Genomic DNA, 19,611 nt, shown 5'->3' on the forward strand with positions numbered 1-19,611 from the left:
GTTGAAGTGCTCAGCTCAGCCAGACGGCGGATGAATGTTGTTTTTTGTACCCCTGGGCTGTGTGGGCTGTGTGGGCTGTGTGGACTGTGTGGGCTGTGTGGGCTGTGTGGTCTGTGTGGACTGTGTGGGCTGTGTGGTCTGTGTGGGCTGTGTGGACTGTGTGGGCTGTGTGGGCTGTGTGGGCTGTGTGGACTGTGTGGACTGTGTGGTCTGTGAGGGCTGTGTGGGCTGTGTGGACTGTGTGGGCTGTGTGGACTGTGTGGGCTGTGTTGACTGTGTGGACTGTGTGGGCTGTGTGGGCTGTGTGGACTGTGTGGGCTGTGTGGACTGTGTGGGCTGTGTGGGCTGTGTGGGCTGTGTGGACTGTGTGGGCTGTGTGGACTGTGTGGGCTGTGTGGACTGTGTGGGCTGTGTGGACTTTGTGGGCTGTGTGGGCTGTGTGGACTGTGTGGGCTGTGTGGACTGTGTGGGCTGTGTGGGCTGTGTGGGCTTAGAGATCATAGGACTCACAGTGATCATAGGACGCACAGGACTCATAATGCTCATAGGGCTCATAATGCTCATAGGGCTCATAATGCTCATAGAACTCATAATGCTCATAGAACTCATAATGCTCATAGAACTCATAATGCTCATAGGACGCACAGGACTCACAGTGATCATAGGCCTTACAGGTCTCATAGTGTTCATATGATGCATAGGGCTCATAGTGCTAATAGTGATCATATGACTCATAGTTCTCATAGGACTCATAGAGCTCATAGTGCCCATAGTGCTCCTGGGACTCATAGTGCTCACAGGACTCATAGTGTTCAAAGCCCTCATAGTGCCCATATGACTCATAAAACTCATAGTGCTCATAGGACAGTAGTGCACTATGTAGAGACTAGGGTCCCATTTGGGACTCAGCCAATGTATTCAGGTGGATGTATTGGTTTTACCATAAGAGCCTCCAAGGGCTCATTTCCTAGAGAACTCAGAGGAGCCAGAGGGAATCAGTCCACTACCGTCACACAGAGGCCCTTTAATATATATGTTTAACACAAAATTCCAAATAGGTTTCCAAAGTCAAGCAGAAGTGTAGGGTGTTTGATTTGTATGGGTTTCTATTAGAACCCATGCTGGAGGGTAGAGGTACAGGGAAAGGGGGTGGTGAGGGAAAGTTACTGCAGGGAGGGAGGAAGTATAGCTACTGGATGTTCACACACACACACACACACACACACACACACACACACACACACACACACACACACACACACACACACACACACACACACACACACACACACACACACACACACACACACACACACACACACACACACACACACACACACACACACACACACAAAGGAGGGCTTTCTTCAGCAGGCTTCCTTGTGCTTTCTTAACTCCTACTCCCATTAAATCTCTTTTACACGGCCCTGCGTGAGTCCTGGAGACGTGAGAGAGGAGTCAGTTGAAGCAGGTCAGTAAGTCAGAAATTTGCGGCCCAAATGGCACCCTATTCCCTATTTAGTGCACTACCGTTGACCAGAGGTCTATGTGATCCTGGGCTAAAGTAGTGCACTAAAATAGAGAATAGGGTGCCATTTGGGAAGCGCGATTGCAGTTGGTTAGGCAATATGTTGAGCGCACTGAAGCATGAGGTTAGTCAGCCCCAGAGGACCTCACTGAAGGACTCCGAGGACCCATCTAGGGCTCCCTGAAGCTGTCAACTCAACGGCAATCACCTCACTTTAGAGAATAAATCCTAACTTTAGTATCTAAATCATGAATATATCATCTAACAGTACAGAACCCTGACAAATAAAACAAAATAACAACTTAGTGTTTATAGTAGAGTACACTTATAACTTAACGCACACCTATCGCCTCACTGTCCTATCTAAATCCTGTCTATCATCTAAAATGTACTTTCATACACTCAGTACAGTACACTTATCCCTGGAGAAAATACCCTTCGACCCAAACAATCTGTCTCAGCAGTAACTTTGTAGTAAAACTATTCCTCAAGCTTCACGTTTTGTGTTTTTCTACAACTAACAACAACTTCACTCTCACGATGAAAAGCTTAAAACACAAGCTATGTTAAAAATGTGCCTAATGCACAAAAAAAAACGTTTCTGTTCAAAACAGATAACAAAGAGTACTTGGTTGGTTTCTGCTTTTTCCCCATGGGAGAACAGTGCCAAACCAGCAGCCACAAACTGACTGGGACTGCTTAGAGAAACAGAGAGAGAGACACAGAGAGAGAGAGCCCTTTGAATTGAATTGAGAGAGAGAGATAGAGAGAGACAGAGGGACAGAGGGACAGAGGGAGAGAGAGAGAGAGAGAGAGAGAGAGAGAGAGAGAGAGAGAGAGAGAGAGAGAGAGAGAGACAGAGAGGGAAGAGAGAGACACAGAGAGAGAGAGAGAGAGAGAGAGGGAAGAGAGAGACACAGAGAGAGACACAGAGAGAGAGAGAGAGAGAGAGAGAGAGAGAGAGAGAGAGAGAGAGAGAGAGAGAGAGAGAGCAGCCCAGCTGGTAAACATTATAGCTCTGTGGAACACTCATAAATGCAGAAATCGTGTAAAACCGGTTGTTGTTATTCACTGGCAGAGGTTGAGTGATTGGTTGAGTTGCTGGTTTCGAAGAAACAACACTAAGCCTTTCAGCATGTCTGCCGCCAGAGAAACAGACCCCGGGTCTGTTCTAATGCGTCCACCTGCAAATCCGAGGCCATGATTGTGCTTCCGTTGTGGGCGTGGAAGAGAAGCAACCTTTATTAGAATAGAATTAGCATATATGAATATAATATACATATATTAATTTCTCCCGACAAGAACTGCTCTGGCGCGCTGCATGAAACAAAAAGGCCTCACCTGAGCGGCCCTGAAAGAGCAGAACAGTAATCAAAAGTCAGGAAGCACAACAGGAAGTGACATATTTTTTGGGGGGTTTGATGCGGCAAAGGATTGGTGTTTTGAACTAGTGTTAAGTTACCGAACACAGCCCTTAAATAACATGGTCGCACGGTAACTTTAACACTAGTTCAAAACACCAATCCTTTGCCGCATCAAACCCCCCCAAAAATACGTCACTTCCTGTAACTGAACGGCAGGAAAACTCTCAGACCATGTGACCAGCGGGTTGTCGTCATCTCGAATGTTGTCATTAAAACATTGTTTGAGTGGTTGACAAGATGAACTCTGCTCATTGGTCAACCGTGCCCAGAGGCCACTCAAGACTTCAGCTAATTTCATCTTCCATGGGAGCGAGCACCACGAACCGAGCCACTTTCAAAACTTGTGCGTTTTGTCGCCCTTTGTCGCTTACCGCGGCCAGTGTGTGCCTTTATAATCTCCCGTGGGAAGATCAAGCATCTGATCAAAGACCCAGGCTCGTGGTCGGTGTCATTCTAGGTGCTCGTTGAAACCAGGAACAGACAGTACCTACCTCACAGTCGGGGGTCCACACCGCCCTCTACAACACAATACAGTGACACGCCATGCGGAAGCTGACGACACACCCAAAACATGAGAAGGTGATCTCCTTAAGAGACCTCTCCTACCTATCCTAGAACGGTGCTTAATACAGAGTCATGTAGTAATACCAATACTCCTCCCTGTATCACGCCAGACGTCGTCAGCGGGTGTGGCGCCCCGGCTCCACACCCGAGGTAGGTACAGTAACATGTTGGAGAAGTTTCTTGCTAAGCTCCTCATAGCTTGCGAGCACTAAGTAAATCAGTTCTCTCTCTCTCTCTCTCTCTCTCTCTCTCTCTCTCTCTCTCTCTCTCTCTCTCTCTGTAACACTGTCATCTCTCCCCCCCCCTCTCTCTCTCTCTCTCTCTCTCTCTCTCTCTCTCTCTGTAACACTGTCATCTCCCCCCCTCTCTCTCTCTCTCTCTCTCTCTCTCTCTCTCTCTCTCTCTCTCTCTCTCTCTCTCTCTCTCTGTAACACTGTCATCTCTCCCCCTCTCTCTCTCTCTCTCTGTAACACTGTCATCTCTGCCCCCCTCTCTCTCTCTCTCTCTCTCTCTCTCTCTCTCTCTCTCTCTCTCTCTCTCTCTCTCTCTCTCTCCTCTCTCTCTCTCTCTCTACACAAGATGCTGTCTATAGGGCTACCAATCATTCAGCGTTGTAGGACAATACAAGTGTTAAAATAGAAGCATGATTTGTGTTGATTAAGGCCACAGTGAAATAAAGAGTTTCACTAAATCTCTCAGAATGTGATGATATACAGATGCTGTAAATATGTGTCTGAATAATGAGTTTTTGGTCCGGGCAGGATAACATAGAGTCGTCCATCCTCATCCTCCCAGGGTGAATGTTGCCAACCACTGTGTGTGTCTGGTGTGTGTATGACAGGATAACATAGAGTCGTCCATCCTCATCCTCCCAGGGTGAATGTTGCCAACCACTGTGTGTGTCTGGTGTGTGTATGACAGGATAACATAGAGTCGTCTATCCTCATCCTCCCAGGGTGAATGTTGCCAACCACTGTGTGTGTGATTGGTGTGTGTATGACAGGATAACATAGAGTCGTCCATCCTCATCCTCCCAGGGTGAATGTTGCCAACCACTGTGTGTCTGGTGTGTGTATGACAGGATAACATGGCGTCCTCCTTCCTCATCCTCCCAGGGTGAATGTTGCCAACGACTACACTACTCTCTCTGTAAACATCCTTGATGATAAGAGTCTTGGGATAATGATGGAGAAATAGCTTCCCCTGCACCCCACCCATCATCTCTGTCTTACCAGAACGGGTCACAAAGTGTTCAGCACAGTCTCATCACTTATTCATGCACTTTTTAGAGTGAGACGTTGGTGCAATTAAGGCCTATCTTAAAGTCGATATAGCAATGTTGGTATTTAAAAAGGGTTAGAGGTGAATATGCACTATGATGTACATACATTACATTAAGCAGGACAATAAACCTCTGGTAGGTAGAGCCCTCAATACGTGGCATTAAGCAGGACAATAAACCTCTGGTAGCTAGAGCCCTCAATACGTGACACTAAGCAGGACAATAATCCTCTGGTAGGTAGAGCCCTCAATACGTGACACTAAGCAGGACAATAAACCTCTGGTAGGGTAGAGCCCTCAATACGTGGCATTATTGCTTGAGAAAAAGTCATTCACTGTGTTTATTCTTGAAGTTTACTGAACTACATGACGCGGGGTTGTACCGTGGAGTTAAACGCTTTAACGCCATGTAAACATGTGTCTTAATAATGAGTTTTTATGAGTTTTAAAAGTGCAGTAAGGAATAGAAACCCCACACACGGATTATCACACGAACGAAGACTTAAAAGTGACGCTTCTCCATGTCACAATATCATCAAATCGAATTCTTCATTGCCCAAAAACAGGGAGCCAGGATGATCTGAACGCTACGACCGATTCTCAGACAGACCTGGGTTCAAATACCATTTGAAATAATTCTTTCTTCTAAGATTTGAACCCAGATCTGCTTCTCAGTTCCAGAGACAGAGGTTAATGCACTGTGCTCTCTTCTGCAGGGGAGTAGAAGCTTGTCCTTACCGACTTGATTAAGTATATTTATGTTAACTTAAGGAATGTGAGTAGAGTGGAGTTAGTGGGGGTCATTCTGCTTTCACTCCTGTATTCCATTTGATTCATGAAACTGAGTCTGAGTAATGAAAAACCCTGAGAGAAAACACACGACGCACAGACACACGACGTACGCACAGACACAGACACAGACACGACGTACGCACAGACACAGACACAGACACAGACACAGACACAGACACAGACACAGACACAGACACAGACACACGACGTACGCACAGACACAGACACACAACGTACGCACAGACACAGACACAGACACAGACACAGACACAGACACACAACGTACGCACAGACACAGACACACGACGTACGCACAGACACAGGGCGTATGCACAGACCCACACACACACACAACGTACGCACAGACACAGGGCGTATGCACAGACCCACACACACACACAACGTACGCACAGACACAGACGCACGCACACGACATACGCACAGACACACGACGTACACACACACACGCACACGCACACGCACACACACACACACACACACACACACACACACACACACACACACACACACACACACACACACACACACACACACACACACACACACACACACACACACACACACACACCAATGATTCAAGTCTGTATGTAGGCAGCAGCCTCTCTATGTTAGTGATGGCTGTTTAATAAATCTTCTTAAGCCAAGGGTGCAGTATCCTGAATTTCCGGATGACTGACATGCCCAAAGTAAACTGCCTGTTACTCAGGCGCAGAAACCAGGATATGCATATAATTGGTATAATTGGATAGAAAACACTCTGAAGTTTCTAAAACTGTTAAAATAATATCTGTGAGTATAACAGAATTGATACGACAGGCAAAAACCAGAGGAAAATCCATCTGGAAATTATTTTTTTTGAGGTCACAGGCCTTTTCAATGCTAGCCTATGGGATATACAAAAAGGGGCAGTTCCTATGGCTTCCACTAGATGTCAACAGTATTTAGAAAGGGTTTCAGGCTTGTTTCTTGAAAAGCGAACAAGTAGTTGTAGTTTATCCAAGGTGTTCTCATCAGGGCAGGTAGACTTTTGGCGGCGTGAAGGAGGGCGCTCTTCGCTATTTTCCTTTTCTATTGAACACCGTTCTTTCCGTCTGAAATATTATAGTTTATTTACATATTAGGGAACCTGAGGATTGATTAGAAATATTATTTGACTTGTTTGAACGAAGTTTACCAGTAGCTTTTTAGATATTTTTGTATGCATGTTGAAGGAGTGGATTACTGAGATCATTGGCGCCAACTCAACTGACTTTTTTGGATATAAAGAAGGACTTTATTTAACAAAACAAACATTCATTGTGTAGCTGGGACCCTTGGGATTGCAAACAGAGGAAGATCTTCAAAGGTAGGTGATTTATTTTTTTCGCTATTTGTGATTTTGTGAAGCCGGTGCTGGTCGTCTGACAAATCAACTGTAAATGTTGGTGTTCCTCAAGGTTCTGATTTAGGACCACTATTGTTTTCACTATATATTTTACCTCTTGGGGATGACATTCAAAAACATAATGTTAACTTTCACTACTATGAGGATGACACACAGTTCTACATTTCAATGAAGCATGGTGAAGCCCCAAAATTGCCCTCGCTGGAAGCCTGTGTTTCAGACATAAGGAAGTGGATGGCTGCAAATGTTCTACTTTTAAACTCATACAAAGCAGAGATGCTTGTTCTAGGTCCCAAGAACCAAAGAGATCTTCTGTTGAATCTGACAATTAATCTTGATGGTTATACAGTCCTCTCACATAAAACTTTGAAGGACCTCGGCGTTACTCTGGGCCCTGATCTCTCTTTTGACGAACATATCAAGACTGTTTCAAGGACAGTTTTTTTCAATTTACGTAACATTGCAAAAATCTGAATTTTTCTGCCCAAAAATGATGCAGAAAAATTAATCCATGCTTTTGTTACTTCTAGGTTAGACTACTGCAATGCTCTACTTTCCGGCTAAAGCACTAAATAAACTTGCTCAATACGGCTGCTAGAATCCTGACTAGAACCAAAACATGTGATCATATTACTCCAGTGCTAGCCTTCCTGCACTGGCCTCCTGTTAAGGCAAGGGCTGATTTCAAGATTTTACTGCTAACCTACAAAGATTTACATGGGCTTGCTCCTACTTATCTTTCTGATTTGGTCTTGTCGTACATACCTACACGTATACTACGGCCTCCTAATTGTCCCTAGAATTTCTAAGCAAACAGCTGGAGGCAGGGCTTTCTCCTATAGACCTCCATTTTTATGGAACGGTCTGCTTACCCATGTGAGAGACGCAGACTCGGTCTCAACCTTTAAGTCTTTATTGAAGACTCATCTCTTCAGTAGGTCCTATGTTGTCTGATCCAGGAGTGTGAAGGTGAACGGAAAGGCACTGGAGCAACGAACCGCCCTCACACTCTCTCCACTGGGATTCTCTGCCTCTAACCATATTACAGGGGCTGAGTCACTGGCTTACTGATGCTCTTCCATGCCGTCCCTAGGAGGGGTGCGTCACTTGAGTGGGTTGTGTCACTGAAGTGGTCTTCCTGTCTGGGTTGGCGCCCCCCCTTGGTTTGTGCCGTGGCGGAAATTTTTGTGGGCAATACTCGGCCTTGTCTCAGGATGGTAAGTTGGTGGTTGAAGATATCCCTCTAGTGGTGTGGGGGCTGTGCTTTGGCAAAGTGGGTGGGGTTCTATCTATCTATCTATTCTATATCCTGCCTGTTTGGCCCTGTCCGGGGGTATCATCGGATGGGGCCACAGTGTCTCCTGACCCCTCCTGTCTCAGCCTCCAGTATTTATGCTGCAGTAGTTTATGTGTCGGGGGGCTAGAGTCAGTCTGTTATATCTGGAGTATTTCTCCTGTCTTATCCGGTGTCCTGTGTGAATTTAAGTATGCTCTCTCTTTCTTTCTTTCTTCTTTCTCTCAGAGGACCTGAGCCCTAGGACCATGCCTCAGGACTACCTGGCATGATGACTTCTTGTTGTCCCCAGTCCACCTGGCCGTGCTGCTGCTCCAGTTTCAACTGTTCTGCCTGCAGCTATGGAACCCTGACTTGTTCACTTTGATTACTATTATTTGACCATGCTGGTCATTTATGAACATTTGAACATCTTGACCATGTTCTGTTATAATCTCCACCTGGCACAGCCAGAAGAGGACTGGCCACCCCACATAGCCTGGTTCCTCTCTAGGTTTATAATCTCCACCTGGCACAGCCAGAAGAGGACTGGCCACCCCACATAGCCTGGTTCCTCTCTAGGTTTATAATCTCCACCTGGCACAGCCAGAAGAGGAGTGGGCACCCCTCATAGCCTTTTTCACCGGATGTTGTCGAAAAGTGTCCCGCTAGCGATCCTAATTTACACAGAGACTCTGTAAGTCTAATTGTGCATATAACTGTGTGAGTAATACACAATAGGTACATAAAGACATGGAGACAAAGACATGGACTCTCAACATTAGCTTTTTAGGTATGAGAACATCTGACAAACTCACTTCAGTCTCGGTATCTGAGAATAACAAGTATGGAAAGTCTGTGTTTGGGTAATTGTAGTGTCAGTGATATGAGGAACTAAGTTGCCACATAAAGCAGAATTTGCACAAATATTCAATGGGTAAGTTGCGTATTTGCCACTCTACAGGTTTGATCTACCCAGAGCAGCATCTTGACACACTGACGAGGACGAGGACGAAGAAGATTTCTCCTCATCACTAATGACCAAAAGGATCAAAAGGTACAAGGGAGCTGGACGAGTACCTTGCCTGTGTGCCAGACAAGATGGATTTGTTTCATTCCTTTCCATACATTAAGCCCCTACCACTGTCGACCTGTGACCTTTTAGCATTGTTACACTGCTCTTCATTGCACGGTGAGCCGGGATAGACTCTATTCACTTTGAAAATCAGCTCCTGCCGAAACCCGAACAGCAAGTTCTGAGAGAAGTGAAGGCTCTCGAACAGAGTTCCTTTCTTTCTTTGCTGATGGATACATAACTACATAACCGAATGTACATTAGATATTAGATATATAGATTATCAATCTAATGCAACATCTACAGCCAAATCTCTTTTTTTAGGAGGGTTTGCTCATTCATTTGTACAGTATTTCCATGATGTTCTGTTGTCGCCTCCAGAGCTAATTTGATATCAAGTCCTTTAGGTAAGTCCTGTGTGCCTTGGCACTCACCATTTGTCATTGTATGGGTGAGTAAGTGAGTGAGTGTGTGAGTGAGTGAGGGAAAGAGGGAGTTTGTGAGTGAGGGAGAGAGAGAGGGAGTGATGTAAAGAGGGAGTGAATGAGTGAGGAAAATAGCATGAACGGTTTATATTTTTTGTTTAGGTGCTACATTTTGCTTAATTTCTCATTAAATTAGCTTCTTTTCACTTTTACACCAGTAGTTTTACTTCTACTGAGTAAAATTTCATTAAAGTAACAGGACTTCTACTGAGTAAAATGTCATTAAAATAACATGTTAAAACAACACTTGTCCTTGATTAGGATATTTCGGATATTTCATTTCTTTCCACCCCTGGTTATACCCTGGGCGTTGGGTGGTCAATCTGTGTGTATGTGTGTGTGCATATGTGTGGTGTGTGTGAAGAACATGCCCCATATCATATAATCTGGGGTCACACTACCCCGGGGAACAGGAGGAACTGAAGGAGGAAACATGTACACAGACCTCCTGAGACCCCCATCATAGACTGAACCATATATACAGTCCCAGACCTCCTGAGACCCCCTTCATAAACTGAACCATGTGTTAAAATGGCGCAGGATGAAATGGCAGCAGGTTTACTGGCGCCCAACCAATTGCGCTATTATGTGTTTCTTTTCCAGCGTTATTTGAAACTTGTCTTGTACATAATGTTTCTGCAACCGTATCTTATGTCAGAAAAGAGCTTCTGGATATCAGGACAGAGATCAATCACCTCAGATTAGACAAAGAGCTTCTGGATATCAGGACAGAGATCAATCACCTCAGATTAGACAAAGAGCTTCTGGATATCAGGACAGCGATCTCGGATTAGACAAAGAGCTTCTGGATATCAGGACAGCGATCAATCACCTCGGATTAGACAAAGAGCTTCTGGATATCAGGACAGAGATCAATCACCTCGGATTAGACAAAGAGCTTCTGGATATCAGGACAGAGATCAATCACCTCGGATTAGACAAAGAGCTTCTGGATATCAGGACAGAGATCAATCACCTCGGATTAGACAAATAGCTTCTGGATATCAGGACAGCGATCACTCACCTCGGATTAGACAAAGGGCTTCTGGATTTCAGGACAGTGATCAATCACCTCGGATTAGACAAAGAGTTTCTGGATATCAGGACAGAGATCACTCACCTCGGATTAGACAAAGAGCCTCTGGATATCAGGACAGAGATCACTCACCTCGGATTAGACAAAGAGCCTCTGGATATCAGGACAGAGATCACTCACCTCGGATTAGACACAGAGCTTCTAGATATCAGGACAGAGATTACTCACCTCGGATTAGACGCAGAGCTTCTATATATCAGGACAGAGATCACTCACCTCGGATTAGACGCACAGGATGTACTTCGAACACCCGACAAGACCCCGTCATTGGCAAGAGGAAGAGACGCAGGTACAGAGGTCACAGAGCGGGGTGCCTCGTAAGGATCCGCCAAGTGGGAAAGCTGCCGTTACTGTCAATACTACTCGCCAACGTGCAATCATTGGACAATAAATTAGACGAGGTATGATCATTGGACAATAAATTAGACGAGGTACGATCACGAATATCCTACCAACGGGACATCAAAAACTGTAACATCTTATGTTTCACGGAATCGTGGCTGAATGATGACATGGATATTCAGCTAGCGGGATACACACTGAACCGGGTAGATAGAACAGCACACTCCGGTAAAAAGAAGGATGAGGGGATGATGGGGGATCTGTGCATATTTGTAAACAACAGCTGGTGCACAAAATCTAAGGAAGTCTCTAGATTTTGCTCGCCTGAAGTAGAGATTTTATGATAAGCTTCAGACCACACTACTTGCCTAGAGAGTTTTCATCTCTATTTTTCTTGGCTGTTTATTTACCATCACAGATGGATGCTGGCACTAAGACAGTCAGCTGTGTAAAGAAATGAGCAAACAGGAAACCGCTCACCAAGAGGCAGCACAATCTAAGTGTCACATGATCTGTCAAATGATCTCAGTATATATAAACCTGTTCTGAAAGGCAGGTTGTGGAGACGTACAGATCAGGGTTGGGTATTAAAAAACTATCCAAAACTTTGAACATCCCACGGCCCACCATTAAATCCATTATAAAAAATTGATAGAATATGGCACCGCAACAAAGGAGGGAGGGCCGCCCACCAAAACTCATGGACCAGGCAAGGAGGGCATTAATCAGAGAGGCAACAAAGAGATCAAAGATAACTTTGAAGGAGCTGCAAAGCTCCACAGCGGAGATTGGAGTCCATAGGACCACTTTAAGCCGTACACTCCACAGAGCTGGGCTTTACAGAAGAGTGGCCAGAAAAAAGCCATTGCTTAAAGACAAAAAATAAACAAACAAGCTTGGTGTTTGTCAAAAGGCATGTTGGAGAGTCCCCAAACATATGGAAAAAGGTACTCTGGTCAGATGAGACTAAAATGTAGCTTTATGGCCATTAAGGAAACCCTATGTCTGGGGCAAACCCAACACCTCTCATCCCCCCGAGTCACCATCCCCACAGTGTAGCATGGTGGTGGCAGCATCATGCTGTGGGGATGTCTTCGTCGGCAGGGAAACTGGTCAGAATTGAAGGAATGACTGATGATGCTAAATACAGAGAAATGATTGATGGAAACCTGTTTGTCTTCCAGAGATTTGAGACTGGGAAGGAGTTCCACCTTCCAGCAGGACAAGGACCCTAAGCTGCTAAAGCAACACTCAAGTGGTTTAAGGGGAAACATTTCAATGTCTTGGAATGGCCTAGTCAAAGCCCAGACCTCAATCCAATTGAGAATCTGTGGTATGACTTGCTGTACACCAGTGGAACCCATCCAACTTGAAGGAGCTGGAACAGTTTTACCTTGAAGAATGGGCATAAATCCCAGTGGCTAGATGTGCCAAGCTTATAGAGACATACCCCAAGAGACTTGCAGCTGCAATTGCTGCAAAAGGTGGCTCTATAAGGTATTTACATTTACATTTAAGTCATTTAGCAGACGCTCTTATCCAGAGCGACTTTGGGTGGGTGAATAGTTATGCACACTCAAGATTTCTGTTTTTTTTCTTATTATTTCTTGTTTGTTTCACAATAAAAAAATATGTTGCATCTTCAAAGTGGTAGTCATGTTGTGTAAATCAAATGATACAACCCCCCCCCCAAAAAAATATATATATTTTAATTCCAGGTTGTAAGGCAACAAAATAGGAAAGATGCCAAGGGGGTGAATACTTTCGCCACTTTTCCTCATTTCTATCAACATGTTAAACGCGCAACCAAAGGGAAAAAAATAGATCACCTGTACTCCACACACAGAGACGAGTACAAAGCTCTCCCTCACCCTCAATTTGATAAATTTGACCACAATTCTATCCTCCTGATTCCTGCTTACAAGCAAAAATGAAAGCAGGAAGCAACAGTGACTCGGTCTATAAAAAAAGTGGTCAGATGAAGCAGATGCTAAACTACAGGACTGTTTCGCTATCACAGACTGGAATATGTTCCGGGATTCTTCCGATGGCATTGAGGAGTACACCACATCAGTCACTGGCTTTATCAATAAGTGCATCGAGGACGTCGTCCCCACAGTGACTGTACGTACATATCCCAACCAGAAGCCATGGATTACAGGCAACATTCGCACTGAGCTAAAGGGTAGAGCTGCCACTTTCAATGTGTGGGACTCCAACCCGGAAGCTTATAAGAAATCCTGCTATGTCCTCAGACGAACCATCAAACAGGCAAAGCGTCAATACAGGGCTAAGATTGAATCATACAACACCGGCTCCGACGCTTGTCTTATGTGGCAGGGCTTGCAAACTATTACAGACTACAAAGGGATGCACAGCCGCGAGCTGACCAGTGACCACTGATCACTGAGGCATGCATGAGAGCATCAGCTGTTCCGGATGACTGTGTGATCACGCTCTCCGTAGCCGACATCAGTAAGACGTTTAAACAGGTCAACATTCACAAAGCTGCGGGGCCAGACGGATTACCAGGCCGTGCACTCTGGGCATATGATGACGAACTGGCAAGTGTCTTCACTGACATTTTCAACATGTCCCTGATTGAGTCTGTAATACCAACATGTTTCAAGCAGACCACCATAGACCCTGTGCCCAAGAACATGAAGGGAACCTGCCTAAATGAATACAGACCCTTAGCACTCACTTCCGTATCCATGAAGTGCTTTGAAAGGCTGGTAATGGCTCACATCAACACCATTATCCCAGAAACCCTTAGACCCACTCCAATTTCCATACCGCCTAAACAGATCTACAGATTATGCAATCTCTATTGCACTCCACACAGCCCTTTCCCACTTGGACAAAAGGAACACCTATGTGAGAATGTTGTTCATTGACGACAGCTCAGCGTTCAACACCATAGTGCCCTCGAAACTCATCACCAAGCTTAGGATCCTGGGACTAAACACCTCTCTCTGCAACGGGATCCTAAACTTCCTGACAGGCCGGTGAGGGAAGGTAGCAACACACGTAGCCACGCTGATCCTCAACACTGGAGCCCCTCAGGGGTGCGTGCTCAGTCCCCTCCTGTACACCCTGTTCACGCACGACTGTGTGGCCAGGCACGACTCCAACACCATCATTAAGTTTGCAGATGACACAACAGTGGTAGGCCTGATCACCGACAACGATGAGACAGCCTATAGGAAGGAGGTCAGAGACCTGTCCGGGTGGTGCCAGGACAACAACCTCTCCCTCAACGTAATCAAGACAAAGGATATGATTGTGGACTACAGGAAAAGGAGGACCGAGCACGTCCCCATTCTCATCGACGGGGCTGTAGTGGAGCAGGTTGAGAGCTTCATGTTCCTTGGTGTCCACATCACCAACAAACTAGAATGGTCCAAAAATACAAAGACAGTTGTGAAGAGGGCATGACAATGCCTATTCCCCGTCAGGAAACTAAAAAGATTTGGCACTGGTCCTCAGATCCTCAAAAGGTTCTACAGCTGCAACATCGAGAGCATCCTGACCGGTTGCATCACTGCCTGGTACGGCAACTGCTCGGCCTCCGACCGCAAGGCACTACAGAGGGTAGTGCGTACAGCCCAGTACATCACTGGGGCTAAGCTCACTACCATCCAGGACCTCTACCCCATACCCCAGGTGGTGTCAGAGGAAGGCCCTAAAAACTGTCAAAGACCCCAGCCACCCCAGTCATAGACTGTTCTCTCTACTATATGCGATACTGAAGTGCCAAGTCTTGGACCAAAAGGCTTCTCAACAGAGTCTAAGACTCCTGAACAGCCATAATACTCCTAAACGGGCAATCAAATTGCTAACCGAACTATTTGCATTGTCCCGCACCTCCAACCCCTCTTTTACATGGCTGCTACTCTCTGTTTATCATATACGCATAGTCACTTTAACAATGCATTCACGTACATACTACCTCAATTAGCCTGACTAACTGGTGCCTGCATATAGTCTCACTACTGTATATAGCCTCTCTACTGTATATAGCCTCTCTACTGTATATAGCCACTCTACTGTATATAGCCTCTCTACTGTATATAGCCTCTCTACTGTATATAGCCTCTCTACTGTATATAGTCTCTCTACTGTTTATAGCATCTCTACTGTATATAGCCTCTCTACTGTATATAGCCTCACTACTGTATATAGCCTCTCTACTGTATATAGCCTCTCTACTGTATATAGCCTCTCTATTGTATATAGCCTCTCTACTGTATATAGCCTCTCTATTGTATATAGCCTCTCTACTGTATATAGCCTCACTACTGTATATAGCCTCTCTACTGTATATAGCCTCTCTACTGTATATAGTCTCTCTACTGTTTATAGCATCTCTACTGTATATAGCCTCTCTACTGTATATAGCCTCACTACTGTATATAGCCTCTCTACTGTATATAGCCTCTCTACTGTATATAGCCTCTCTACTGTATATAGCCTCTCTATTGTATATAGCCTCTCTACTGTATATAGCCTCTCTATTGTATATAGCCTCTCTACTGTATATAGCCTCTCTATTGTATATAGCCTCTCTACTGTATATAGCCTCTCTATTGTATATAGCCTCTCTACTGTATATAGCCTCTCTATTGTATATAGCCTCTCTACTGTATATAGCCTCTCTACTGTATATAGCCTCTCTACTGTATATAGCCTCTCTACTGTATATAGCCTCTACTGTATATAACCTCTCTACTGTATAAAGCCTCTCTACTGTATATAGCCTCTCTACTGTATATAGCCTCTACTGTATATAACCTCTCTACTGTATATAGCCTCTCTACTGTATATAGCCTCTCTACTGTATATAGCCTCTCTACTGTATATAGCCACTCTACTGTATATAGCCTCTCTACTGTATATAGCCTCTCTACTGTATATAGCCTCTCTACTGTATATAGCCTCTCTACTGTATATAGCCACTCTACTGTATATAGCCTCTCTACTGTATATAGCCACTCTACTGTATATAGCCTCTCTACTGTATATAGCCTCTACTGTATATAGCCTCTCTACTGTATATAGCCTCTCTACTGTATATAGTCTCTCTACTGTATATAGCCTCTCTACTGTATATAGCCTCTCTACTGTATATAGCCACTCTACTGTATATAGCCTCTCTACTGTATATAGCCTCTACTGTATATAGCCTCTACTGTATATAGTCTCTCTACTGTATATAGCCTCTCTACTGTATATAGCCTCACTACTGTTATTTTCACTGTCTTTTTACTGTCGTTTTGTTTCTTTACTTATCTATTGTTCTCCTAATACCTTTTTTTACTTAAAAATTGCACTGTTGGTTAGTGCTTGTAAGTAAGCATTTCACTGTTGTATTCGGCACACGTGACAAATAAACTTTCATTTGATTTGACATACAAATTTGATTTGACATACAAATTTGATTTGACATACAGTACCCAGGCTATGTCCCCAGATGGCATCCTATTCCCTACATAGCAGTGTTTTTCATCAACAAATAACCATGATGTAAAATACTCGTCGACAACCAGTTTTTCCTGAATAAAACTATGACGATAATGAGACAAGATACTCTGGAGGAAAAAAATCATAACTATTACAAATTACTTTTCATTTTAGTCTATGAAAATGTGACGGGACGAGAATTCCACGGGAGACTAATGAATATTTAATTTGACATTGTCCAATCCTACGCATGTATGCAAAATGCAATTTAATACAATCCTCTCATCAAGCTGTCTGCTCAAGAGGAAGCTTCTTACTGTAACCAGTGTCTGTAATCTGGTTCAGGTTATTAATCAAACTACCAGGGTGTTTACAAACACTACAGGAAAAAGACCATCCACATTTATTGATCACATAAAAATAAAATAAAATGTTTACCTTTATTTAACCAGGGCCCATAGGACTCTCCTTTTAACCAGGGCCCATAGGACTCTCATTTTAACCAGGGCCCATAGGACTCTACATTTAACCAGGGCCCATAGGACTCTACTTTTGACCAGGGCCCATAGGACTCTACATTTGACCTGGGCCCATAGGACTCTACTTTTAACCAGGACCCAGAGGACAACTTTTAACCAGGGCCCATAGGACTCTACTTTTAACCAGGGCCCATAGGACTCTACTTTTGACCAGGGCCCATAGGACTCTACTTTTGACCAGGGCCCATAGGACTCTACATTTGACCAGGGCCCATAGGACTCTACATTTAACCAGGGCCCATAGGACTCTACTATTAACCAGGGCCCATAGGACTCTCCTTTTAACCAGGGCCCATAGGACTCTACATTTAACCAGGGCCCATAGGACTCTACATTTAACCAGGGCCCATAGGACTCTACATTTAACCAGGGCCCATAGGACTCTACTTTTGACCAGGGCCCATAGGACTCTACATTTGACCAGGGCCCATAGGATTCTACTTTTAACCAGGGCCCATAGGACTCTACTATTAACCAGGGCCCATAGGACTCTACTATTAACCAGGGCTCATAGGACTCTACTATTAACCAGGGCCCATAGGACTCTACTATTAACCAGGACCCATAGGACTCTACTTTTAACCAGGGCCCATATGACTCTACTATTAACCAGGGCCCATAGGACTCTACTTTTAACCAGGGCCCATAGGACTCTACTTTTAACCAGGGCCCATAGGATTCTACTTTTAACCAGGGCCCATAGGACTCTACTATTAGCCAGGGCCCATAGGACTCTACTTTTAACCAGGGCCCATAGGACTCTCCTTTTAACCAGGGCCCATAGGACTCTACTTTTAACCAGGGCCCAAATGACTCTACATTTGACCAGGGCACATAGGACTCTACTTTTAACCAGGGCCCATAGGACTCTACTTTTAACCAGGGCCCATAGGACTCTACATTTGACCTGGGCCCATAGGACTCTACTTTTAACCAGGGCTCAGAGGACAACTTTTAACCAGGGCCCATAGGACTCTACTTTTAACCAGGGCCCATAGGACTCTACTTTTGACCAGGGCCCATAGGACTCTACGTTTGACTTGGGCCCATAGGACTCTACTTTTAACCAGGGCCCAGAGGACAACTTTTAACCAGGGCCCATAGGACTCTACTTTTAACCAGGGCCCATAGGACTCTACTTTTGACCAGGGCCCATAGGACTCTACGTTTGACTTGGGCCCATAGGACTCTACTTTTAACCAGGGTCCAAAGGACTCTACTTTTAGTTATTAATAACTTTTAGTTATTGCCATGCTTGGCAGTCTGGAGTCGTTCAGACAATGATTGTAAATACAATGCTTTCTTCAACACCAGTCTAATCATTGTCAGACAGACTGGTCAACCTTTTGTCATTAGACAGTCAATAGGAGTAGTTAGCTTGACGTTCATTATCCTGAAATGTACGCACCCGCGCAAAACGATCCATAGTAGTAATTCTGGTTAGAATGCACAGTCTCATTCTAAAGTTGGGCATTCCAATTCCGTTCAGTGGGAGTAGTTAGTTTGGCAGTAAGAGTTTGTCTGCTTCCCAAATGGCATCCTATACCCTACGGTCCCTGGTCAAAAGTAGTGCACTATGTAGGGAATAGGGTGCCATTTGAGATGGAGACTTTGCATAGCTGGACATTCCCCAGAGTGTATTTTTGTTAGTCTACAGGAACATGTGACATTAAACTGAGCAGATTAAAACTGGTCTTTGATTACCGTCCCCCCAAAAGTTCAAAACTCTACTACTCAGATCAAACGAGGAAGAGAGAACAGAGGAGGAGGAGGAGGGCGGTGGGTCGGGCATCTAGATTAGTTGTGGTTAAAGGGAGGGAGGGGTGGAGAGCAGAAGGGTAAACAGTCCAACCATGCCAGACACTCTCTCTGCACTATACTGTTGCCACTGTATGAAAACTACAAGGCATTGGGCAGTTAGAACTCTCTTGTAATTCACTAATTCTAATTCTAATTTACTCATTCGAATTCTAATTGACTAATTCTAATTCTAATTTACTCATTCTAATTCTAATTTCTAATTCTAATTGACTCATTCTAATTCTAATTGTAATTTACAAATTCTATGATGCAAAGGTTTATAGAACTCCAGTTCTAGAGATAGGTTATAATTTTCATATAATCAGAAAACAAAACATTTTGAAGGGGACTTCAAGTTAAGATATTCTCCCCCTCATTGTACAATACAGTGCTGTCTGCAGCATGATAACAATAGTAGTAGCCAATCTATTGGCGTTTCAATGATAACAACAAAACATATATATGTTTCATTGAGATAAGTAGTGCATCATGACTACTTATGTCATCATCACTACTGTATCTTGTTGAACTGTAGTCAATCCTG

The 19,611-nt window shown here is 44.4% G+C and overlaps 2 protein-coding genes across 2 annotated transcripts in view; one reads left to right on the forward strand and one right to left on the reverse strand.

The window, feature by feature from the left end:
• LOC123990488 (inner centromere protein-like) overlaps positions 1–19,611 on the reverse strand; it is a 100,143-nt gene that overhangs the window by 79,559 nt on the left and 973 nt on the right. The window lies entirely within an intron of this gene.
• On the forward strand, positions 35–694 carry LOC123991487 (keratin-associated protein 5-3-like). Its single transcript, XM_046293104.1, has one exon. The coding sequence runs from the start codon at positions 35–37 to the stop codon at positions 692–694; it is 660 nt and encodes a 219-aa protein (XP_046149060.1).

This window comes from Oncorhynchus gorbuscha, linkage group LG12 (assembly GCF_021184085.1).
Source record: "Oncorhynchus gorbuscha isolate QuinsamMale2020 ecotype Even-year linkage group LG12, OgorEven_v1.0, whole genome shotgun sequence".
Lineage (NCBI taxonomy): Eukaryota > Metazoa > Chordata > Actinopteri > Salmoniformes > Salmonidae > Oncorhynchus > Oncorhynchus gorbuscha.